This window comes from Thermobia domestica, chromosome 11 (assembly GCF_964235325.1).
Source record: "Thermobia domestica chromosome 11, izTheDome1.hap1.1, whole genome shotgun sequence".
NCBI classification, from domain to species: domain Eukaryota; kingdom Metazoa; phylum Arthropoda; class Insecta; order Zygentoma; family Lepismatidae; genus Thermobia; species Thermobia domestica.
In genome coordinates this window covers 114,466,046-114,493,240 of record NC_137464.1, presented here as the reverse complement: position 1 = coordinate 114,493,240, position 27,195 = coordinate 114,466,046, and the positions used below count along the sequence as shown (strand labels likewise).

At 35.7% G+C, this 27,195-nt stretch overlaps 1 protein-coding gene across 3 annotated transcripts in view; it reads left to right on the top strand.

Moving 5' to 3' along the window:
- Nucleotides 1-27,195, top strand: part of Gnpat (dihydroxyacetone phosphate acyltransferase) — a 147,676-nt gene that overhangs the window by 56,924 nt on the left and 63,557 nt on the right. For all 3 annotated transcript variants that reach the window (XM_081731001.1, XM_081730999.1, XM_081731000.1), the window contains exons 8-9: nt 13,237-13,374; nt 18,339-18,488. In XM_081731001.1, coding sequence (XP_081587127.1) covers nt 13,237-13,374; nt 18,339-18,488 — 288 coding nt within the window. The remainder of the gene's footprint in view (nt 1-13,236; nt 13,375-18,338; nt 18,489-27,195) is intronic.

The window sequence follows — 27,195 nt, the reverse complement described above, 5'->3', positions numbered from 1 at the left end:
TCCTAAAGTTAATCAGAACCGTATGCAGCGCCACGCATAAGAAGCGATTGTCAAATGTAAAAGCAGTAAAAATGAAATGAATTTATAGATAGGCCTCTATTTTAAATTTGCATTTTTATTTTTCAAGAATATACTGTTTGTTAATTTGATGTACAAGATAGTCTACATACTTTAAGACAGTCGCATACGCGATACACTAATTACAGGACGCCGAATGAATCTGAATCTCATTTTGAACATCCAAGAAGTTTACATAACCATTATTAACACCTAGAATTGTTTCAAAATTGACCTATATAAAACTTTTATCATTCAGAGTTATCCTACATATAAAAGTCTACATCTATTAAGGTTAAAGAAAATATTTGCTGCGTTTGGCCTGCCTATTATTTCTTTATTTCAGGTATTTCCATTTGCTTGAGTAACAAAGACACACTGAAAAAAATAGTAACATAATAACCATAATTCTAAACATGTTTCGTAACAGAAACTAGCAAATATTGAATAAAATAATATTCTTAATATTCATCTATTATTTAGGTGTGGTGTGTAGTAGATATTTCAGAAATTTGCTCTAGTCTGTGACAGAAGCCATTTTGAGGCTACGGGAAATATGTTTCAGATGCCTGGATTGGTAGATGGTTTGTGTTAGGAATTTTTATTGGTCAGTTCTGTTGTTCATAAGCGGAAATGGAGTGTCATTACTCATGTGTAATGTTTATTTACTGTGCTTTAACTCCCATCTAGCGAGAATGATGTAACTGATCTATAGATGCGTAAGACAATCCTAATGGTTCAATATTTATCTTTGACGTTGCCATATCATGAAGGATGTTTCAGATGGCAGTGCGGTTTCGGAAGGATGGCGCTGCTGCTGTGTTTACATCAGTTCCTGGGCAAGCACTGTGGGACAGGGGAGCGAAAAGTTTCACCCTGCAGTGTTTCGAACGGTTTTAGATGTTATACATAGCCTAATCTGTTTACGCTTAATTAAGAAAGCCATACGTTATATAGTTGTAGTGAACCATTCCTGCAGTAATGCAGATGTATTGTGAATAGTGATACATGAATGGAAATTACCAATATAAGAACAACACAGCACAATTGACAATTCAGTGAGCTTCTACCGTGTATTAAACAGATTGTATAAAAGTTGATTACGTTTTATTCTATTTCATTATAAAACTGGAACAACTGTAAAACGCAGGAACTATAATGTTAATTACTAAAAGGTTAATTTAGGGTTAATAGCTTGGAGATTTGCAAAATACCTTGTAACTGTAAGTTTAAATCAAGCTAGGATTAAGGCTCACGATGCTTGTGTTTGTTTTAAGTTATGTTTATCGGTTGTCAAATAAATTATTTTCTCGAGTTTTGGCCAGGGAAGAATTCCGATATGTTTCTACTCAAGAACTGTGAAATTCCTCTCCGTTGGTCTATTGGCTAGTGCATGTGCTTTTTCTGTGCGTGATTCTGGGTTTGATTGCCAGTGAGAGACCAAAATTTAATTTTACAATCCTTCACTTTCATTAATCACCTGTGTCCTCTAGCATAAATAACATGATCATGGGACGTTAAAATAAAGAAATTTCATTTTAGAGAAGTGAATCCTTTGGGGAAAAAAAGAGGTGAAGAATTTTTACCTTCATTTTTTAACGATTTATGGGATTGGATAGCTTGCCTTTCGGGATTGATTTGTAAAATTTGATTGAGTACATCCTTCTTTTAGGATCATTATAGAAATCCAGCCCTTTGGTAGAGTTCGAATAAAAGTATTGATAAAATATCAGCGTATGGGTAGTGTAAGCGTAAGTATCATTGCTTCAGTACATAATAAATTCACAACTTTTATTTACAAGGAAAGAAATTTCCCCTGAACTCCCTCTGAATTTCTCTCAGGTTCTAGCTATCATGTGACAAAGAATTAAATCTAGTAACTGCTTTCACACAGAATATAATTTTCAAACTTGGGAGCCTAGTGGTGTCTTTGTGTCTGTAGTATATAATAATGCTGATACACCATTTTCTTGAACATCTTAATGGCATTTGTCGATTGACTTCGGAGGACTGAGTTTAGCCTGTAAGTACAAGTTCCTATAGTTAAAACATCAGATGTACGATCTTGTTAATAAAACCTGCCCCTCCCCCTCCTCTATCTGAAATGCCCTATATTGTTATTCACATGTGAAATTCAAATACAAAGGCAATCGTTTTTGCTCAGTTGTATTTTTATTTCAAGTGTAAGTATTAAAATGTGCTACGCATGGTTGCAAGAGGTTGGGTGGCCTTTTGTTAATACTGAACTTAGGAACCTAATATTGGGACTCATCTTCTTCATGAATTGATGTAATGAGCGGCCGCGTGATTTCCGGCCAATTATTTCATCACTGGTATCTATGAACGATGAGATAACAACAGTGGAAGACAAACTTCGTTCTTCTCAAACATGATACTTTGAAAAACTTATGAAAGTGGTTTCGTTATTCAAATACATATTCACTCTAATCAGTTTCAGAAGTAGCATTAATCTTATAATAACGTAATGGCTGTAAGAGTTACTCTGAAAATGTATTTTTTATGTTTTCTATTTGTTTCGTAATTCAGAGATTTTTTCTCAATTTCACTGAGTTATGAGGAACCTTCAATTATCAGACACTCCACTTGAATCGCTTCCCCTTCACCCCAATGCAACATTGGATATATTTGCAGATTAGTGCAGCTTAAAGGAACCATGATCGGGTATGTTTGATTTTTAATTCGCTTGCTCATAGCGTTGCCCTCGAGACGAGATGAAAATTCAGGTGTTCTCGTTTCGTGTCGTAGATGTTTGTAAAAGTCCCGTCTAGAATCAAAACTTTCTCGTCTCGTTTTGTACATTTATGTACAAAATGTGTCCTGATTTCCGCCTTATTTTCATGTAGAATTTATCAGAATCCTTCCAGGTTACGACGAGTCCACGTAAGATTAATATAACAACATTTAAGTCATATTTATTATTGAAGTAAATTGTGTAATGATTTGTGTATCTTTAAACATTACTAAATGCTTTTTCTGCTCTGATAAATGGTTTGAAATTAAGATGTAACATTTAGGTGAACTCGTCATGCCTACAAGACTCGACAATTTTCTCGCCTCTTCTCGATTTACGAAAAAAGGAGCGTATGCATGGATAAGCATACCCTATATTTTTGAAAACGGGAGATCGTATGTCTACCGTTAAGCTCTAGCGTTTCTTGTGAGTACTCTACAATTTGTTTCCTCCGATGATTTTTTGCCCCGAGTTTCCCTTGAATTTGTCCATATGCATATTTTATAAACTTAAAAATACTAGAGACAGTCACCAGAAAATAATGAGTACACATCCTACATATTCTCTCGTCAAAAACTTCGGAACGAGTCGAATCGATCAATTTTAATTCGTTTCCTTTGCCACAGAGAGCATCTGATCCTTTGTACAATACCGAGATTAGTTAATTCGCAAGTTAATATGGAGGATGTATGTTTTTTGTTTGTTACTTAAAATGTTCTGCAAATAACTTCAATAACTTTTGAAACTGTTTGTCTTCACTTGATCATATGCTTGAAGTGGTTTATTACGAATAGGACAAAAAGAACGGTGATAGATTAATTACAAGTAATCCGGTTAGAAACACTGCTGCTTGCATTTTAGTTTCAAAACCGGCCGCCCGCACTCGTTCGCTGGTCAGGTAACACCATTGTATAGCACTTTCGTTTTGTTTTGATCTAAGAATAATATTTCGTGATCTCTCTCTCTCTCTGTATATATATATATCGTGTGTCAAACGTTCCTTAACATAAAGTAACTCTGTTATTATCAGAGTTACAACAAAATGTAAGAGGGGAAACCTCCAAATATGATGTTTTCAATCTAAAATGAAGGATATTTTTTTTTAACTCGGATGAGCCGTTTGGGCTGTACAGTCTTTATGCGCCCAATGTTAAATGAAATTGCAACATTGTCATTAATAGAGGGTCTGGGAGAGGGGAGGGCGGGGCTGGAGGTGATAAATTTTGTAAAAGTATGATGAATTGGGGTATGTTTGAAATGGGAGCTGGCCATTGACACGTTAGTGTAAAAGACAATAACTTCACTCATGTTGTGGGTCCAGGTAAATGTCAACGTTGCATTATATATCAATTTAGCACCAGCACAGGTAAACCAGGGACCCAAATTGAACCCTTGGTCGTGCCATCCGTTTGCATTCTATAAAAAATAATTTTTGGCTGTAGTATTTTAAAAAAAAAAAAAAAAAAAAAAAAAAAAAAAAAAAAAAAAAAAACCTGCTCGATCGTGTTGTTGCCTTCATCTTTCTATATTATATAATTCAACCGTTGAAGTGTTCATTCAAGAATAGTCGCTTTATTTGCCTAAATATATGGTACAGCTTAAGTGATTTAAGATATACATGCACCGCCCTCATGATTGAAAATATATTGCTTGTCTATGGGATGACTGTGTATAATAGTGGTTAACGTATTACATTGTGATTATAAAATTAAACTCAACTCCCTGGGGTTAACAGTCCATTAAGGGCTATATGCAAAGAGATGGCTTGAAGCTTGTTGAAGTGTAGTTAGCGTATCGGCTCCCATCTATATATCAATAGCGGTGTCTGTGAACAAAAACTTCAGATCCAAATTGAAAGTGACTATGTTTGTGACTCTTAAGCTCTTGAACCACTCGACCGATCTCGATCAAATTTTTGACGTAAAAATGCAATTCTGGCCTGGGAGTGTTATTAACTATTCACTTCGACGGTAGAACTTAAGGGAGGGGAAGGAGTAGGAATTATAAATAAATAAATAGAACTTAATAACTCTTGAACCAAACGATCAATCTCGATCCAATTTTCAACATAGATGATGTTCGTGCCTGAGATGGATTTTACCATTTCATTTTGATGGAACAACTTAGGTTGGGGAGGGAGGGGGAGATTTATAAAAATCAATAAATATAAAAATAAAAGTGACCATGTTCGTGAGTTAATAACTCTTAAACCACCCGATCGATCTCAATCAAATTTTCAACATAAATAAAGTTTGAACCTGAGAATTTTTTTATTATTTCAGTTTGATGTTAGAACTTAGGGGAGGAGAGTAAATATATGAAAATGAATAAAACTTAATAACCCTTGAACCACACGACTGATCTCATCAAACTTTCAACATAGATAAGGTTCGGATCTGGGATGGTTTTATCATTTTACTTTGGCAGCACAATGTAAGGAAGGGAAAGGGGCAACATATATGTGAAAAAATAAAAATAAAAGTGACTGTTTTTGTGACTTCATCACGCTTAATGGTCAATCCACCTGAAGTGGTCCAGAGGTGGTTGCTCGACTATCTACGAAAATTATAAAAATTTGAGTGTGATGAACCTTGTGTATGAGAAGGTCAATAACATCATTTACGTTTTCGTATGTAGAAGTGTTCCTGAATGGCGGCTATCTTTGTTGTCGGTGGAGTGCCAATTTTTGCATTTGCAAGCGTTTAGGAAAATTACAGTTGCTCAGGACGTACGAATCAGATGAACACCAGACAAAAAAAAGGAATGTTTACAGGAGAGACTGAGGTGCACGGAAAATATAAACTTTTGCATCTAAATAAATGTGCAGGGTTGCAAACCAATACATGAAATCACCAGAAAACTACAGAAAATTATACTTTTAAAGGGGCTGCATTTTGGAATGGCATAAAGTAGGGGGTTCATAAGTTTCGTGCTGAATACTATTGCATATAAAGAGTCTGCAGAAATATCCACAACTATGATACTACTGACACCGTAGATTTATGGGGGGTGCGAAAGTTGAAGTTTGTGATTTTGATGCCATTTTTGAGGCTTAATATCTCAGGACGGTAAAGTGCTAAATATTGTTGCTTATGCCACAAAGATTCTGTATGTAAATAAACTACTGCAAAAAAAATCATGACTGATATTACACGGAGAAAAAGTGAAGACATGGTAAAAATGTTAAGAAAGCACCTGCGTGACGATGTTCGTAGGCCGGAAAATTTAAATGTTTGGATAATGTTTCATGCTAGATCTCAGAAACTATACATGGTGCAGCAATTAGGCCCGCTTTTGTTTATGTTTTGTTGTGTAAAAGCTTGCTAATGGTGTTTTTCATCTTTCTAGCTCCATTATCATTGCCACGTCTATATGCTAAGGAGGTTAGCTCCCCCTTGCACCCACGACACACATCGTCGAACTGGACCGCAGTGTTAAAGCATTTAATGTATTAACAAAGTATCATTGAAATCCAATCACAGTTACGGAAGTTAATATGTTCACAAAGTTGCGTTATATAGGATAGACTAGTCTTTGGCTAGCTGGGGACTCAGCTCCCAGTCCCCCGCGTTTGCTCGGCCTACGGCGTTGAATCTCTAAACCCTACAATTCTACCAAATTTCAAGTTTCTTTTCATATTTCAACTATCTAAAAGATGAGATGTTGTATCACAAGGAAACACCCATTTAAATAACATTGGAATTACTTCATCCCCCCAATATATACCTTACAAACTAAAAATATTCACTTTTGGCAATTTTCCTGTCGGTTAGTCTCGGAAATCTACTCATCATCATTCCAAATTTCATCATTCTAATCCTGCCGGGAGTGCCTAAACATTTTCGGGTGTAGAAGATGTCCCAAATAAATAACATTGGGAAGACTTTTCAGTTCCCCATAAAACCTCTCTACGGTTGAACTTTTTTATTTTTGGTGATTTACTTAGGGAGGCTAACGGAAACGTACAAGTATATCGAATTTCAAGTTTTTATTCCAATACCAAGTACCTAAAATATGAGTTACAAGTCCAAAAAAGGGCTCTTTAAATAACATAGAGAATTTCTTCATCGCCCCCTTAGACCCGCTATTAATTTTTGGCACTTTTCCTGTGGTTAATACTTGAAAGCTACAATCATGCTAAATTTTAACTTTCCACGTCAACCGGAACTACCTTTTATTCTATGTCAGTTCATGTAGTTTTATATATAGTTAGGATAGATATATAATGCAACCTGTTGAACATATTAACTTCCGTAACTAGGATTAGATTTTAATGTCACTTTGCTGATATATTAAGTGTCTTAATACCGCCGTCCAGTTCGACGATGAATGTTGTGGGTCCTAATCGCTGCACCATGCATAGTTTTTGAGATCTAGCATGAAACATTATCCAAACATTTAAATTTTCCGGCCCACAACCATCGTCACACAAGTGCTTTCATAACATTTTTACTATGTCCTCACTTTTTTTTTTTTTCGTATAATATCAGTCATGATTTTTTTGCAGTAGTTTATTCACATACAGAATTACTTTGTGGCATAAGCAGCAATTTTTAGCACTTTACCCTCCTGAGATATTACCCCCCAAAAATGGCATCAAAATCACAAACTTCAACTTTCGGACCCCCCCATAAATCTACAGTGTCAGTAGTATCATAGCTGTGGATATTTCTGCAGACTCTTTACATGCAATAGTATTCAGCACGAAACTTACGAACCCCCCTACTTTATGCCATTCCAAAATGCAGCCCCTTTAAAAGTATAATTTTCTGTAGTTTTCTGGTGATTTCATGTATTGGTTTGCAACCCTGCACATTTATTTAGATGCAAAAGTTTATATCCTCCGTGCATCTCAGTCTCTCCCGTAAACATTCGTTTTTCTTTGGTGTTCGTCTGATTCGTACGTCCTGAGCAACTGTAATTTTCCTAAACGCTTGCAAATGCAAAAATTGGCACTCCACCGACAACAAAGATGGCCGCCATTTAGGAACACTTCTACATACGAAAACGTAAATGATGTTATTGACTTTTTCATACACACGGTTCATCATACTCAAATTTTTATAATTTTCGGAGGTGGTCGAGCAACCATTTTCACCATTTTTGGACCACTTCAGATGGATTGACCCTTAAACCACCGAACCGATCTTAATCAAATTATCAACATAGATGAGGTGCGGACCTGGAGTGTTTTTTTATCATATTCCTTTGACGGTAAAACTTAGGATAAGAGGAGGGGAGGGGAGATATATAAAAATAAATAAAACTTAACACTTGAACCACCTGACCGATCTCGATAAAAGTTTCAACTTACATGACATTCAGACCTGGAATAATTTTTATCATGCCCTGCTCGCAACGTGGGAGGGGAGAGGGATATATAAAAATCACGGAAAATAACCAATATCAAAGAGCGTTTTAGTAATAGTAAAAACGAAACATATTACTATTTTTCCTTAATTTAACCCAGCGAAATCAGGATGCGTCTTAGATTCAAGGACGTCGTAAATTCGAGCAATTATCGAGAAATTCTTAAAGATATTATTAACGTGTTATTAAAACTACTTTGCTAGCCATAAATATCTGTAATTTTGTATCATATTCAATAATTCAGACAAAATAGTGTCCTGCGCTTGCGCATTACGTGCGGGTTTGCTAGTTGCTATTATTTCTAGCTTTATAGTTCAGACTTCATTACATCTTAACTCACGATACTAAGTACACTGAAAATTAAATGCATGACCGGAAATCTAACTTAGAACCTTGCGCTCTAAAATATAATTATGCGGGAGCATAATAATAATAATTAGGGACGTGAGATTTCGTTTTATTTTATCCCTGAAATCGATGTTATTTTCCCCCCAAAATCGATGTTAATTTTCGCGATTTAATAAAAGCAAATAGGAGTTATTTGCGTTATTCTGTAATGGTTTTGAAAAGCAAGTATTGTAGACATAGAGAAAGTGGTATGTGAAAGCTAATTAAAATAAAATATAATTTTAAAATTAAACGAATAGTTTTAAATTTTGACATCTTAAATTTAAAAGAATAAATTATATTTTTGGATTTACCATCTGACACAATACTCCTCTGGATTTATTTAATGTATAATTTGAATACATATATCGACTAAAAACTACACTGGAGTATTTCTTAAAATTTTCTTCACTTCAAAAAAATCAGTCACTTCACAATATATTTAGCTAAAGCGCAATTCATAACATAGTGTTTCTTAACATTTCCTTCACTTTTAAAAAATCAATTCACAATATACTTATTTAAAACGCAATTCATATCATTATCAACACACGGTTTCACTTAATGGCTAATTTATAGTTTCTTCAATGTTTCTTACTTGTCAAAGGACAAAATTGTCAATATTTCCACATTTTCTTCTTTAAGGTTTTGTCTCCTTACCGTAACTACGGAGTTGTATTCTGAAAAGTATCTTGCTGGAAGCTGGCAAAGATGTTGCTTCAAGAGCACAGGCAGCAAAATCTCAGGGGCAAACTTCCACTAACCAACTGGTCTAAAAATAACAGGACTGAGGTCTTCTGTAAATGACAATTTGTTGCAAAGGAAACTTGTGTCATTTTATTAGTATTACCGACCAACATGGCGATTTCGCAAATCTATTGCTTTATGCAGTGCCTTCGGTGTTAGTTTGAAAAAAGTACCAAGTTCGCGTTGTTTCGCGATTTAAAAACACTAAAACGGTATTCTTGCATATATTTAGGTATATCTATATACTTACCTTTGCCTTTTTCAATTTTTCGATGTTATCGTTAAAACGAAAATTTCACGTCCCTAATAATAATAATGTAGTAATTACAAGTGAATCTCGTTTCAAATTGTGAAATGGTGGTTTATTTCCGAACTATGCAAAAAGTAATACTGAAACTGAAAGTGGTAAGTAGTTCTATAACTTCTGTTTGAAATAGAAGAATAAGAGCGAAGGTGTAACGTGTTCTTCAGGCTTTTGAATCCTTATCTAAAACGATCTCTCGGCATTCTTTACATTTATGACTTTATAAGAATTAATACTGAAGTCCAATGCGCACTAGTTTTTACCACTTCTGGTCTCAGTAGAAAAATAATTTAGGCGAATTCATATAAAAAAAAAACGTTTGTCGCTCCTTGATACTGATTTCGCTCAATGGTCAGGCCGCGGTGGCTGAGTGGTAGAGCGTTCACCTCTAGTGCATGGGGTCCTTGGTTCGATCCCAGTTCTCGCCAAGTGATTATTGTGGTGGACAAACACCGTATGCGTGGGTTTTCTCAGGGTTCGCCCGTTTCTCCCACTTTCTTCATTCCACCATTTCATTCATTTTTCACTCACCGGACTTTAGCCTAGCCGGCATAACCCTGGGACGTAAAATTGAAAGATTTCATTTCATTTCATCTCACTTAATGAAAATTAATATTGAAACCGGATATATATATTGAATATATATATATCGGGTGATGCAAAATAAGTGTTAGAACTTTTGGGAGGTGACTCCTGCCACTGAGACAAGAAAAAAAGTTCTCTTGAACTTTCGGCTATCGGACATAGTTTCGGATCTACAAAGTGCCGAAAGTGTGTGAAAATTACTTTCGGATACCAGTAGTTCGGAAACTATCCGACGTAAACAGGGCGGGTAAAAAATTCACCGAAGAAGTCATACCTGCTATATTGAATTTTGTATGTTTCGCAGTCCTATCATGCACGCGCAAGGGGTTCCCTAAAGGAAAGTAGGGAGTCCTGGATAATCTGCCAAATGAAAATTGGTCTAAATGGATATGAATTGATAGGGTTTCTACCAGGTAACAATAATTCGTTTGTTTTAAGTCGATATCTGGAACAAATACAAAATGGCGGACACCTTCATGCCTGTTGTTTGTGGTTGCATAATCACCAGGTACGGATGCTGGCCAACAGTGGCGTTCTGAGTATTAAGTGTAGCAAATTTGTACTCAAATGCTCTAGAAAGACATCTGGAGTCGATAGAGCACAACAGATGAAGCAGAGTGATTCACATATGTGGAAACACTTAACGAGAAATGCTTAGAAATGCACTCATACTCAGTAAACGTGAGTTCAAAGCGTCGGAAATGTAAGGATTAGCGTCAAGAACACGAAAGCCATTGCCAGTTCACCAATAATATTCCCTCAAACCGATGTCGTATGTTGTGCACGGTTGCATGCCAATAAGGATGCAACAACTGAGGCCAAGTTGAAATTGTGCAAGAGGACTCACAAAGAAACTGGATAAACTAAAGGAATGTCACTAGTGGGATAGCATGGTCGATATTGAAATGTGGCCAATGTGTGTGTTGATATCGACATGTAGCTAATGGACAAATGTCAACATGTCCCACTACTGCTGGGACACCGTCCCACGTGCGAAAAAACAGGAAAATAACTACTCGGGTGTTGAATCTGAGGCCGTGGGCTCCCAGTAGGATTGGAAACTGCGACCACGCGAGCAAAAGCGAGCGCTCTAGCCCTGAGGCTTCGAAGGAGCTTCACTTTGTCTGTATTCATTTCTTTGAGGAGTACCCACTTTGTTTGGCAAGCGCTCTTGTACAGCCACCCGACATGCTTGCGTGTTTCCTTTTGTTACTCCTACTGCACAGTTGTAAACAATAAGACGTTTCTTCCTACTTCTCATGTCGTATTATTTTCCATATGTATGGTGTTCCAGCAGTAGTGTTACTTGTGCCAAATTGGTTCATTTTCGTCTTAGTCTTGGCATGTGTACTGTGTGTAAGATACGAATTTCTGAAGGTATTTTCCTATATTTTAAGTACGTCCTATGTCCCAGTAGATGTGGGACATGATACAAGTTTATTTTCACGCTCTATCGGGGAATTTGAACCATGGATTAAGAGATTTCGTTTCATAGGTGTCGACTATGGGACAATTTCCCAAACAAAGAGGGACATTGATACAATCGTGTTCTAGTTACGTTCTACCAAAAAGTGCACCGGATGTAATAGCAGAATGTACAACGTTATTTTCCTAGTTTTCGCACGTGGGACGGTGACCCAGCAGTAGTGGGACATATTGACATTTGTCCATTAGCTACATGTTGATATCAACACACACACTGGCCACATTTCAATATCGATCATGCAATCTAACTAGTGACATTTCTTTAGTTTATCCAGTTTCTTTGTGAGTCCTCTTGCACAATTTCAACTTGGCCTCAGTTGTTGCATCCTTATTGGCATGCAACCGTGCACACCATATGCATCGGTTTGAGGGAATATTATTGGTGAACTGGAAATGGCTTTCATGTTCTTGACGCTAATCCTTACATTTCCGACGTTTTGAAGTCACGTTTACTTAGTATGAGTGCATTTCTGGGGTATTTTTCGTTAAGTGTTTCCACACATGTGAATCACTCTGCTTCACCTGTTGTGCTCTACCGACTCCAGATGTCTTTCTAGAGCATTTGAGTACAAATTCGCTACACTTAATACTCAGAACGTCACTGTTGGCCAGCATCCGTACCTGGCGATTATGCAACCACACACAACGGGAATGAAGGTGTCCGCCATTTTGTATTTGTTCCAGATATTGACTTAATACAAATGAATTATTGTTACCTGGTAGAAACCCTATCAATTCATATCCATTTAGACCAATTTTCATTTGGCAGATTATCCGGGACTTCCTACTTTCCTTTGTGGAATTCCTTGCGCGTGCATAGTATGATTGTGGAACATACAAAATTCAATACAGCAGGTATGACTTCTTCAGTGAATTTTTTACCCGCCCTGTTTACGTGGGATAGTTTCCGAACTATTGGAGTCGGAAAGTCATTTTCCCACACTTTCGGCACCTTGTAGATCCGAAACTATGTCCGATAGTCGAAAGTTCAAGATAACTTTTTTTTTCTTGTCTCAGTAACAGGAGTCACCTCGCAAGAGTTGTAACATTTATTTTGCAACACCCGATATATATATATATATATATATATATATATATATAATATACTTCTTGCTATCTGTTACCGTTTTCTACTACGGCGATCAGTATTGGAAACCGAAAATCATATAATTCCACCACTTCCAGTTTGAATACGGAAATAATGATTAAGATAAAAGTTATTCTTGGGACACTGAATTCATACCAGAAAGCCATTTTTCGTTGTTTTTTTTGTTTGCTCTGATACGTGTAGACAAATATATATAGCCGTTCTATAAGACTGCCAATACTTGTGCATAGTGTAATTTAGAAGTCTAATAAAGTGAAAGTAAATTCACTAAAGGTAATTTAAAAGTGGGTTAACTTCAATTCTCCCAGATGTTAAAGATTTTCAAGTTGCAGTTCACGCCCTGCAGTAGTTGCAGTTGATATTCGATTGTTCTACGATTCTGTAAATATATTTTACGTGAATTGTTTTGTATTTCACTGTTAAATTTCTTTTCAAAAACAGAGGGAAAAGAAGAGTTTGCTGCTCGGGAATCTTTGTCTGTGCACAAAAATCTAGTCCGATTGACCCCTTCCAATGAAATCATTCTGATGCGAGTACATTCGCCTACTACTAGTTTAGTAGATCCTAAGAAATTCAAAGGTAAGTTTTCTTAACAGTTCTCTTATGTTGTCTCAGAAGCTCAAATAAATTTAAACTTTATTAAATATATACTGATGTAAAGGAATTTTTCTCATTGATGATAATTTAAATGACATAGACACATTTCTAATGTCTATATGTGTAAAAATAAATTAGATAAGATCAGTAATATGGCTTGTGAGCTTATATCTTTACCTTAATAAGGATTAGTTATAATCCTTTGAAAATGATTGGAAGTAAAAGAGTGTGTTCTTTGTTTGCTTCGTTTCAAAATAGTTTTAAAATAAAAGACAGTTAAGATTTGAGAACATCATTTTAGAATTTAAAAAATATTATGAAATAGAATGTTAAAGTTTTGGAGTATTATTTTCAGTGGAGAAAACGACAATAGCTGTGTGATGGTAGAATGATAACATTTCTCAGTATAAAATAACGTGTCCGAAATTTTTACTGTTATATTTCATAATTTTTATACTATTTTGAAAATAGAAAGAAGAAAGAATGGCGCGAATTTTACGTTGGGTTTTCAACCATACATGATATAAAAATTAACGAATTTGATACACGAGGTTTGGAACTTCAATATTAGTAACATTCCTGTATATACGCCATGATATGGAACCAATGCTTCTCGCTTATAATCATACGTTAATCCGGTACTTAACCTATCCTCATTGTAAACACTCACTTCTAACGCTATGAGTAGGCACCGTGAAGAGAAGAATAGTCTTGCGTGAGTAGCAGCCTGAAGTTGTCTTTAGCACGATCTTCTCAAAACAGGAATAGTGGAGTCGGGTAAAGATTTAATGTGCCCATGGTCGTACAGCAGGATAGTCACTAAGTTCTTTGTGAGGCGTACGGGGAGTTGTGGCGCCTTACAGAACATACATGGTGAAGTAGAAACCTTCAATGAGGGACTGCAGAATGAGGCAGACATGCCTCGACCGGTCGCAGTGGTTATTGAAGAGAAAGTGCAACCTGTTGATGGAGGCATGAGAAAAATGGATTTCACACTCTTTCAACAGAATGCCGAAATGCGTACCTATGATACGTCCCTCCTTAAACCCAGTTGGAGCGCTGTGAATGCGAAGAAGAGGCTTTCTTAGTCCGAAGTATTATGCGGGATGGAACATGAGTCGGATCATACGAGCTAAAACTGTATCTCATCGTAAAGTCATCAGAACGTGCAACGACGAACGTTGCGATAGAAATATGACATTTGCTAGAAAAGTAAACTCTTCTCATCATTTTGGAGAACAATGATCGGGTGAATGGAGTGCAACCTGGTTGATTTTGCTCGTTCGATGAAGCTGGAAAGTACTTTACTATTCACTATACTCCCCGAAGCAGTTCGTGGTATTTGTTCCCGAACTGTTTCGGAGATTCAGATAATATACTGCTCGAATCGAATCATGAACAGAGCAGGCGCTGCTGCAGGCATACTGCGACTCCCACATCGCTCACAACGAGTTGTATATAACGCTGGTTACTGTATCAAAGCACAATAAAAATTTCGAATGTGTATCTCGTTTGTATCAGTATTAAATAAATAGTTCCTATTACTGAAGTTCTCACCCTCATATTATGATTTTGATGTATTAAATTACAGTTGCAATTAAATATCAGGTTGTCTAAAATGTATTGAGCTTTAGGAAATAAAAATGGAGAACACATTTCTTGTGATTTAAAAATAACATTATGAAACCAGATGTACGCCATTTTGTTCTATGACTTGTCATATTTCCGACAACGCCGTGATCTCTACGCTACAGAACTTCCGTTGTTTTTGGTTAAAAAAAAAAAACTGTGACACGTGTTTTTTACAGGTTTCGTTTGAAACTAACTTAACACCGTTCAAGGAGTTCTGCAGAGACCAAAACAAATAATAGTCTGATAGTGCTAGGTCCTGGCTGTACGATGAATACATTAAAACCTACCAGACAATTGTCTCAATTTCTAATGGGTCTTAAGATTTATGCGGTCTGGCGGCATCGCATGGTGTACAACACCCTTTCCCCAATTCCGGCCGTCTCTGTTAGTAGCTAGGTGCACTCGTGTAAGTAGTCGATAGTATAGGTCCGAGTCTATCAGTCTACCCGGCGGCAGCAGCTCATAATGCACGATGTCCTAGTCCAACCAAACGCAGAGCATAACCCTCCTAAGCATCCGTGTGGACTTTGGTACAGATTGTGAAACTTCTCATTTCAACCATGATCTGTTTCGCAGATTGTTATCACTTTACACCACTTGTGATCAATCGTTTCAGAAATGGCTCGAGTTCGTTACGTTTCAGTAGATTCCTGAAAAAATAGATAAAATTCCGATCGAGTAAATGTTTCTAAGACAGATCATGTGGCATCCAAACGTCGAGCTTATTTCGTAGCCAGTCTTCTCGAACTGGTATAACAATGTTTGGTGATAGATATTTAGGTCATTGACGATATCATGATTGCTTACATGCCAGTCTTGCTTGATTTTTGCTAGGATATCATCTACTTCTGTTGTGGTTGGTTGCGAGGAGCATCTTGGATGTCGAAATTCCCAGAATGAAAGCAACTGCACTTTTTTCACTGTTGCTTTTGACAACATAACTTGTCCATAAACAGTACACAAATTTCTTCACGATCTTCCGCAGCATTTGCTTTTTATCAAAATAAAATTGTGAAATGTAGCGCAGTTTTCCGGAAAGTTTACTCATCTTCTCGGCGCAATGTCTTACGTTTGATTGTAAGAATTCCTACACTTTAGCACATCTACTTAGCTTCAACTGTTAGCTGTCAAATTACATTAGGCCTGACCCGCTGCGACTCATATACCCTGAGATTTGGGACACTAACGCCTTTTCGTGCGCAATAAGGATCAATCTTTTCTAGGTTACCTGATATTTTTATACATCTCATAGTGAGATGAGTGGACGAAATATTTGTATAGGGGAAGTAATGTATGTAATAGTTGAGTTTGTCCGTGATGATTTATGAAGATGGTACTTGAACTTACATAAAGATTCAATGTTGTACAGTTTTCGATTTAGTAAACAAAATAAAATTCTCGATGTAACGTTCCGCAATTACACTCTGTAGAATGATGAAAATTGATCGTAAACAGGAATAAATTATGATGAAATTATAAGGTGGGGCAAACATGAGAATATCTCGAGAAAACTTACAGCACTGGTTGTGTATATCAGAAAGCCGATTTTATAGTTTCAGTATAAGGCGAAACACCATGAACTAAATATTTTCACGCATGTCATAACTTCATTCTTTAAGATACATTTCTACAAAACAAAATACAATGTCTATTTTGTATATCGTATATAATCTAGAGATATACGTTATTTCTTTATCATGTTTTTTTTTCTTTCTTGTGAAAGTCACAAGTAGGCAAATTATTGTATCTAGTATAACTTTCATTTGTTATAATAATAATAAAAAAAAAAAACATATAGCCGGACTAGAATTAGGAATTAAGAAAATAATATGATGGCATATTTTGCGTTTCATAATGTCATCTAAATGTAAGCTTGCATTTTATCTTTCTTCTTTCTTTTGTATCCTCCTTTTATTTTTTTTCTTTCGTTATTTATGTATTTATTTATTGCTGTAGTGATTGATTAATTGATGTAAAACCTTACACAGACCTGAAAAGTTAGAGAAAATACCTTTCATCAAGTAAAGTCGTTAAAACTGTAAGTAGTAAGGGAAGGTCAGGGAAATTTACCAAATATATATCTTACAAATAAAGAAACTGATAAAAGACTACAGCAGGCTGCTAATAGGTAGAAAATGTATATTTAAAAATTTAAGAAAAAAAAAAAACTATTATTTTTAAATTACCAGATAAAGTGAGGTACGCTGGGGTATAGCTCAGTCAGCAGTGTCCCCGAATGCTAATTCAGCGCTTCATGTTCAGTACTCGGTAGGCGTAGAAGGAGTTTTTCACCTAGGCTATAATTCTCGAAGGTTGACTCAACGTCGGTAAACTAGTATTTGGGACAATCTTGTGGCCAAATGGGTGGGAAATAAATGTCCTTAGGGAGGAGAACAGTGAAGATACCAAGAACACTTAGAGGTTACTCATAAATTACAACAGGAAGTAGAAACTAAAGATATGGAAAAGAGAAAATGAGGTAAGGTGGCTTGAAAAAATAAAGAAACGAGTAAGACAAGCAGTCTCCGTGCATGAGACATTGAAACAAAGTGCAAGAACTACAAAAGAAAATCAAACGAGTAATTTTTTTTTTTTTTTTTTATGTGTGCATCAGTTTCATAAACAAATGAGCACATTCTGTGAAATTAGACATTTACAATAAAATTGCATTAGTCCAGTTGTTAATATGTAACTGAACATTCAGCTGTAATTCTGTGTAATCAATATATGTGGACTACGTACACTGCTATATATAGTCCAGGATGGTTTATATATTTCTTACATCGTAATTAAACATTAAATTGCAATATTAAAAATAATATGAAAAGATAGAACATAAAGGCGAGGTACGGTCGGGTATAAGGGGAAGAGGAAACGGACTAAAACAGTCACGGAAAATTTGTATTGAAGTCAGGAAAATAAAATTGATACCCGTAGAGAAATTGTATTTATTTATTTAAATCAACCAATTTCGAAGTTATATTGCTGAACATGAAAGAGAAATATATATATGTTCTGCAATATTTCTTTAGTTCTAAAAAAAAAGTAATCAGTTTCCGTGACACGTCTTTCATAACTTTCGGTACTTAAGTAAGAATGTCATAAAATTCAGAATTCAGTTCTGTATATAATATATTTGAAATAATGGGTATATTTAGAATGGTTATCGTAAGTTTAGTTTAAATTAGCAAGTTGAAGACTCGTCTTTTATTTGAATGCAATTCTTTTTTTATTTTCACAACTTTGAAAGATTAAAATAATTCCTTATGACTCAGTTATCTCCATTTGTTGAAATATTTTTTTTTTCTTTATAGCTCACAGTTTATCCCACCAGATTATGGAAATTGCTGTCCCGTTAATAATGATGCAACACTATGTCAACCAATGTTTACATTATCTTATTAGACCTGCCATTGTAACAATTGCTATGCAACATTTAGCAGAGTATGGTGAAGTGGATAAAGGTAAAGTTCTCTTTGTTATTTCTGAGTAAGAAAAAACTGAAATAAGTAAATTTGAGATTTCTGCTGTAATTTTCTTGAGCCTTTCAGTTGTAAGAAATTTCAAATGTTTTACGTATATTTATCCATTACAGTTTGCCTGTGAAAGTTAGGTGAATTCATAGAGAAACAGCCAGAGGGTTCGTAAATAAAATGTTGAATCAAGTATATGCAATAATTGTTGTTATAAATTGGAATTATTCGCATAATACTTAATATGCTTCTCCATGTTCGAGTTAGTATTAGCATCTCTAATCAAAACAGAGGGGCCGCGGTGGCACAGTGGTAAAGCGTTCACCTCTAGTGCATTGGGTCCCTGGTTTTATCCCAGCTCACGCCAAGTGAACTTTGTGGTGGACAGACACCGTGCGCGTGGGTTTCCTCAGGGTTCTCCCGTTTCCTCCCACTGTCTTCATTCCACCATTTCATTCATTTTTCATCATCACTGTCTTCTTTAGCCTAACCTGCATAACCGTGGGATGTAAAACTCAAAGATTTCATTTCATTTCTAATCAATACAGTTCCTTAGGTAAACAGCTAACAACATTTTAATATCAGAAATTACCATTTATTTCGGACAGTATTATATAGCCTTGAAGTAGACTAAAGCCCTCTTCATATGATACAACTCTTATTTTCTTACAAAAACAGATATTTCCCGATCAGTTCTTCAACCGTAAAGACAGTTCAGGATAATTCTCACAAATGCTTCACAGGATGGGAAATATTCCTCTTAACTGGTCAGTTTTTGACTAAAGTAGTTTTCGACCTTATCCAAGAAAATGGAATTCCGTCTTGGCTATATAATTAGCACACGCGCCTTCGGGCGAAAATTTTGGGTTCTATTCCCGTGGAAGCTCACGTGATTTGGATCGTATGATAACGTGTGTGTCAAAAGTGCTCATATAATCTCGGTGTTGAACGGGATGTTAAACTCCAAATCAATCAACAAACCAACAGTAAAATGAACAAACAAGTGGGTTAACTTTTGTGTTTTTTTAACAATGTTATTAAAGCCACAGACTTAGTTGTTGCTGTTGTTGATTGGGTTTTAGCATCTCTTTTCAGTATTGATGCTATATGAGACATGGACCTTCAGTTTACAATAGAATCGAACCCGTGTACTAAAGGAACCCACATGCGCAAGAAAAAATTGCGCGTATACTGTTACTTACGATTTTTCGCATTTATTCTATTTTCCTTAAGTTATTAGTATGTGGAGATAATAAAAAGCTATCCATCTAAGGAGATATTTCCAAAAAATGTAATAAAATAATAAAAATATAAGCAAAAAACACAATTATGCTCGGTTTTGTGTATACTGGCAATCATGATTTCTAGGGATTTTTCAGAAGCAGAGCACGATTGCGAAGGTAAATTGACAATAGGCAGTGAACGAGCTGGCGAAAGGAACTGGAAAGTGGAGTAAAATATTGAATTTATTGGTTTAAACCTAGTGTCTAGATGGTTTGTCAAATATAAATTAGCTTCTGTAACTAAGATGTCGTGCGAAAATGTAGAATTAAACAGAAAAACTCTTATCTTAAGCTTCGAAGCGATACGCACCATGGTTATGAGCACTATTTGTTAAGAATAAGAGAGCGAAAAGAACGTAGTCTCCGTGGTTAGGTGGATAGAGTGGCGGACTAACAGTTATTTTATTATTGTGGCACGAGATCGAATCCCATCCCATATATATATATATATATATATATATATATATATATATATATATATATTAGAAAGCATTATAGGAAGTGTATAATTTTGATGTTAATAAGAACCAAAACAATATAATAAGAAAATAACTTATTAAAATTATCCTGTAATCGACGTATTTATTCAGTATTGGAATACATGTACTATTGGAAACCGATTGTTTTCAGTTTATAGTCTTGTATGTTACACCTCCCCTGCCCGTTTTTGAACAGCAGACAACTCACTTCGGATTTGTGTGTCAGGAACAGGAAAAAGAACATACGCTACCTTGACAGTCTTTCCAGCATCGACATGGCGTTACATCGAATGTTAGAATAGCTTGTTGTTATGAAAAAAGGAAGAAAGAAAAAAGCTGATGTCAAATTATCGTTTGTGTGTGTGTATATCCTTTTTTTTTTTTTTTTTTGTTTTAGAATATTGACTTTCTCCCTCTCTCTCTTTTGTTTTCATATCTACAAGTGCAAGAAATGCAATCATAAGTCTATGTAAGGAATAAAGAATGCTTTCGTTGAACGAATCTAAATTATACAGATCTATGTATGCGGAAGACGAATATTTCCAAAAGATAGCATGAATATGAACGATAATCATACTATATTTCTACATTATATACTAGCGTGAAAAACTGGTATTAAAATGATATAACAAACAGGCATAAGCTTTTTTTTCTGGCATGGCAACACGTTAAACGTAACTCATTAAATTTTGGGGATTACAAATTATCACCTTACGTATCGTTGTATTCCTATTCGTTTTCACGTTCGAGCGACGAAAGAAGAAATTGTAGTGATAGTGATAAAAATCGAATTTGAGATTTCAATTAATTCAAGTTTCACGCCCCCACATATCGAAAAAGTGATTTTAATGTCTGTCCATCTGTTCGTCTGTCGGTGTCTCAAAAACAGCTGTAACGATTTTGCTTATTTTTTACAAATATATATTTTAATAACCCTTCACCATAGTATGAATCATTGCTCTGAAAAAATATATAAGGTGTAATTTACTGAATGGGATACGTTTTTTCGAACAATTTTCTCAACCACATTTCATAAATAAATGTATCATTAATAACCTAACAATATGACACAACTCGTTCGTCCTGTAAACATTCACAAGGGGTAGTTTACTCTTAGTTTACTCTTCTCCGACGATTTTCCCATTAACACTGACGCAATTTTGTTCATATTTCACAAATAAATGTTAATACACAATACCACAAGGCTCTGTGATAATATGTAAAAAAGAACACTATCACGTAACAGTTTCAACACAATAACTGTGTCTTCATCAGACTTCCACTCCTTCTGGCTGCTTGGGAGTTGGTCATCACTTATATACTCTCCGGAGATCAACTTGAACTAGTCAGAAGAACCAAGAGAAAAGCAATAGCGGACAAAGATTAAAGGGGAGTAATATATAGAGTAGGATACTCGGAGTGTAACAAAATTTACGTAGGAGAAACAAAAAAGAAAATGCAAGAAAGTATTAAACATCACCAGGATGATTTAAGATTGAAAAGGGACAACAATGCGATATACAAGCATCAGAAAGAGACAAACCACAGGATAGGGTGGGAAGGAGCAGAGGTCATAGAAGTAGAGAAGAGAACTCTGGTGAGAAAATGGAAGGAAGCCAGGGAGATTATGAAGGCAGGAGACAAGGTGATGAATTTGAATGCAGGATTCTCGATAAATAAAAAGTGGAAGAAAATTCTGCTTAAAGAAGAAGAAATGAAAAGGAAGAAGAAAGAAAAAGAAAAAAATAATAAGAAAAATAAGGATAGAGGACAGAAGGTATCCAGCGAAAAAAGTAAACTTTTAGTTGGACACGTGTGCAGCTAAAAAGTGAAAGTGAAGGCCACACAGGTGTTATTTTTTAATGAAGGATCGGAGCCTAATTAAAAGTTGATCTCCGGAGAGTATATAAGTGAAGACCAACTCCCAAGCAGCCAGAAGTAGTGGAAGTGTGATGAAGACACAGTTATTGTGTTGAAACTGTTACTGATAGTGTTTTTTTTTACATAATATCACATAGCCTTGCTCAGTGTGTTATTGCGTATTAATACAAAATGGAAACAAGGCCTGATAGAATAGAAATAAATGTTACATAAATAACCTAACGATATGGTATAATTCCATCATCCTAAAAAGCTAGAAGTGGTATATTACTTTTCGAGGCAAGTTTTACCCAACGATTTTGCCGAGAACGACTCAGGCAATTTTGTTCGTATTTCACAAATAGCATAACTCGTTTGTCCTGAAAAGATATACAAGGGACATTTTATTCTTGGGGATGACTTTTTTGACGATTTTCTCAAAAAGTACTCAGACGCTTTTGCTCATAGTTCACATACAATTATTTATTTAATAATTCCAATATATGGCATAAGTTATTTCTAACAGAAATATGACCAATGGGTACTTTACTTTTGAACGTAAGTTGCTTCAAACAGTTTTCCAAAACACATTATTTTATTCGCATTTCCCAAATAAATGTTTCAGTAATAGCTGCAGCCTAACACGAGATTAAGAAATTCGAGCGAGAAAATTCAGTGCGTTTCATCCGTACCCATTCTTAAATATATTTTTAAATATTTCACTTAATCACAATTTTCCTAACAAAATCGAAACTTCTTTTTAAATGTGCCTTGTTGTGGCCAAATGGTTTAAGTGCATTGGTTCTGGATTTGATTCCCGGTGAGAGCTAGTGTATTTTTATCCAACGTTAAGGTATAGGTAATAAGTAGGTGCAAAGAGAAAAGTGTTTAGACAAGCCTAACCAAGCTAATCAATAATACAAAGAAATAATACAATATTACGAAATTATAGAAGAAACGTTGTTAATATTAGATATTTGCGTGTGAAATGCCCAACCGATGTCTGTTAACTCCAAAGGTAAGAAAGTGAAACATCCAATACCAGGTTAATCAGTGGTCTCTATGTAAAGCTATCCTACTAGGAAGTGATTGAGATACCAAAAAATGTAATCGCTGGGAGACATTTTAGGAGAATACAGTGGGTGAGAGAGTTTAATACTGCAACTCATGAATAGTCTGCACCTTTGTTGAGTATTGAAGTGCGTAGCCCCATATAGGTTTGCATTGAAATGAGCATTAATACACAATATCTGTTGAACAATACGGGGTGCTTACGGACAGGTTTGCAGTGCACTTTACGGAGTTCGAAATTGTAACGATTCTAGCGAACTCCTGAGCCTTCCCCACTGTACGCTATAAGTTAAATTCGTGCTTAATTAAAACTCTATTTGTTTAAATTTAACACTGTTAACCGTTACTACCTGTACACTATGAGCAACAATCCGCCAGCAATTCTTAATTTATGCCCTCTGTTTTAGTGCCATAAATGTCTTTGTTCTTAAATTTCTTTGTCTATGGTTTTGCATATACGTAGCGTGGACATTAAATTTTGACTTCTACGCCATATGCATCTAATTACAAATACACCTATAGAACAAACACAACAAACTTGGAATATATAGTTTGTGTAAGGAAAATCATACACGAGGCGCTGCACGGGAGAGCCGTGTGCATACATATGGCAGTCAACTTCCTAACAAATTTATAATAATAATAATAATAATAATAATAAAAACAGAAAACGAAACAGTTATTTACATTATTTATTTAAGCATGTAAGTGCAATTGACTTAAGTTATTTCTCTCTCTCTCTCTCTTTGAAGGCAACAACCCTTAGGGTGCCAAGACGTAGAAAAGAACTTGTGGCACTCACGACTATAGGGTGGTGCGTGGTTGGTACATCGGGTTCCTTTGTTGTTAGTCTCAGCTTTCTAGACCGGATGCAGTTATTCCCGGTAGAAAATACAAGAAAATACACCTTTCTAATACTATTACAGTAAATAATTACACTCATTCCCTCAATGTGACACTTGTTTATTTAACTGTATACAGACAGCTGATCCGTGGAAGAATCGTTGATAATAATAAATAAAATAAACTCGACAAATATTCTTGTAAATAATAGGTAAAGTCTGCGTCATACTATTCATTTTGCTGGGCACGCCAGTGTGCCGTGTTATCCGGTTGTGGCACACTGGAATATAGGGTATGGCTTTCTAATTTTTCCCAACTATTTTAACTGCTTCAATTGAAATGAATCTATAATAATAAGAGAGTGAATTTATTCTTCTTACCCTTCGATTTAGAAATAAAGTCCGCTAGAATTGTATGTATAAAAAATAATAATACCCAGAATTTTATAGAGTAGTTTGTTTTATTCGAAATAACTTACTTCCTGCAACTGTTTGGGTTGGAATTATTTGAAATCAAATCTTTAAGTTTTACACCCACCGTTATACCGGCTAGGTTTAAAGAGACAATGATGATGAGAAATGAATGAAATGGTAGAATGAAGAAAGTGGGAGAAAACGGGAGAACCCCGAGAAAACCCATGCACATGGTGTTTGTCCACCACAAAATTCAATTGGTGCGAGCTGGGGTCGAACCAAGGATCCCATGCACCAAAGGCGAACGCTTTATCACTGAGCCACCGCGGCCCCTCTGAAATTATTTATAGGAGAGAGTGATTACTTTATGAAAACTTGATACCGAACACATTTGTTTAAAAATACCAGCTTTTTGTGAAATATTGCTTAAGATTCAAGAAAACCTAAGTCAATAATAAAATAATAATAATCTTAAATTAAAAACTCTCTGGATTTAGTGCATTGGAACAATTTCACGAATTAAAAAGAATTTGTTTACTTCTCATGTAAGTGTAGAAGGACTTAATCCCTGTTGCTTTCAATATACAAGAAAGTGTCCAACTGTCAAATGATATGCTACATAAAATGCCCTATGCAACATAATGTAGTATAGAGTCATCATTTCTAGGTTGTCTAAAGAACACTTTTGTTTTAGCAAGAAAGGAAGAAAATAGAAAATGCTCAGTTTTAACCTAGTAGAAATTTTTTAGTTTTAAGGGAAAATGCACAGAGTTGTAATTCGGATTAATGGAATAAGACACCGTAAATAGTTTATTGTTTGAAATATACCAACCCATTACCTATGGAAATATCGAAAGAGGTACGTTAATGGTGTTAGTTGCAAACTGTTGTAGAAATGAAAAATTTAAGGAAATCTCTAAACTCTGAAATCTCAGATCCAAATTGACTGACTGTTAAGTAAAACTGCTAAATCTGGCTAAAGCAATAAAAAAAAAAAAAGAAAAAAAAGTATTAATGACCTGTGTTGCAGTTTCAGACATATCATTCTCATATCAAAACTACGATAGAAGTAAATTATGAGTAAAGGTAAATTTACAGTTCTGGAACACCAACAAATGATTTTGCTAGATGTAAATTTTGGGAAAACTTTTTTTATAAGGCTTTAGATTTATTTATTGGTTTGTTTATTAGCTTCCCCATATCGTAAACGTCGCCAACACCTAGTGATCTACTTGCCGGTAAATGGCGATCGTCGATATAGCGACGTTTCGAAGGATTACCGCTTGTGTGCCACTTGTGGCAGGGATTCGTCCAGTCGAAGCAGATATCTAGAATCGGTGGTATTGAAGTTACCACCGCGTAACAGCGAGGACTTCATTTTGATCCGCGCTCCTTTGATTTGTCACGGAGAATCGCAAAGGGGCCAACACGAACTATCGCCAGTCATGTGCATGCGGTTATTATTTTATATTATTTTTCCCTGACGAATTGTTATTATAAGGACAATACTTGAGCTCCGGGGGTCAAGAGTAACTCCTGCCTTTACATCATGAAGTAAAAAATCTTGAGATGGGTGCGTATAATTGTATGAATTTAGATGGCAACTGTCGCCGATCACTAGCAAATGAATATGGGAGAACTATGAAAAAAGTAAATAGACGCTTGTCATTTTGTTATAAAATTACATGGCGAGTGCATTTGATCTGATTCCAAACAGTTATCGTCAAATATACACGGTTAAAGGAGCACTCTGATTAGACATATTAAAAAGACTTCAACGATTTATCACTCTACAAGCTGTGTCTTAATAATCGCCTCCGTGGCGGATTCGGAAGAACACACAACTAGTAACCCTAAGGTTGGTGGTTCGCGCCCAGCTCAGGGACTTTTTATTTACTTTTTTAAAAATGTTTTTAGACTCACCTTAATGCAAATAAATTACGCATATAGGCGATTTAACGTATTTTAGGGGAATAATTTTGTGGTTCGTTGGTGTTCCGTCGCTTCTAGGCCGCTGGTGGTATAATTTTCAAAACGGAAGTGGGACCACCGCCGATCGTCGCTGCGGGGCCGCCAATTTTTGGGGTCATGTTGCTAGTTGCCTATCGGTGGTCCACCGACGCTCACGGCATGGGGTTGTCCCCTCACAAGTGAGGCAGATTGCAATCGACCAAGAGTGTTTTGGAACAATGGGGAACATCTTCCGACTTCGACTTCTGAATAATCATTTTAAGATCAAGTCGAATCAAGGCTGCCCCACGGGAAGGTAGAATAAGTGAGGCAATCGTTCCAAACACTACGCTCAAGAGCTTCCGTCTCATTCAAGACTTAGACTCTTCAGGAAAAGTAACAAGTTTATTACTTGTAATTTATTCTGAGAGTCAAAGTATTTTGCTATGAACCTAAAACAACATATTTTTTATGATTGTATACTATTAATTTCGAAAATTGTACTCATAACATAATTTCCCATCATGGATTTGAAAAAATCAAAGTTCGAACAAAGAAAGATCCACACCACATCCACATGTTTCTTTATGTTTAATATGGAAGTCTTATCTTCATTATTAACCCTTAAGTTATTTTAGTCCTAGGCAATGGGGAATCGACGGGATGGCTCTAAGTGAATGAAATGAAATGAAATTTTTGAGTTTTACGTCCCACGGTTATGCCGGTTAGGCTAAAGAAGACGGTGATGAGGAATGAATGAAATGGGGGAATGAAGAAAGTGGGAGGGGCTCTAAGTGAA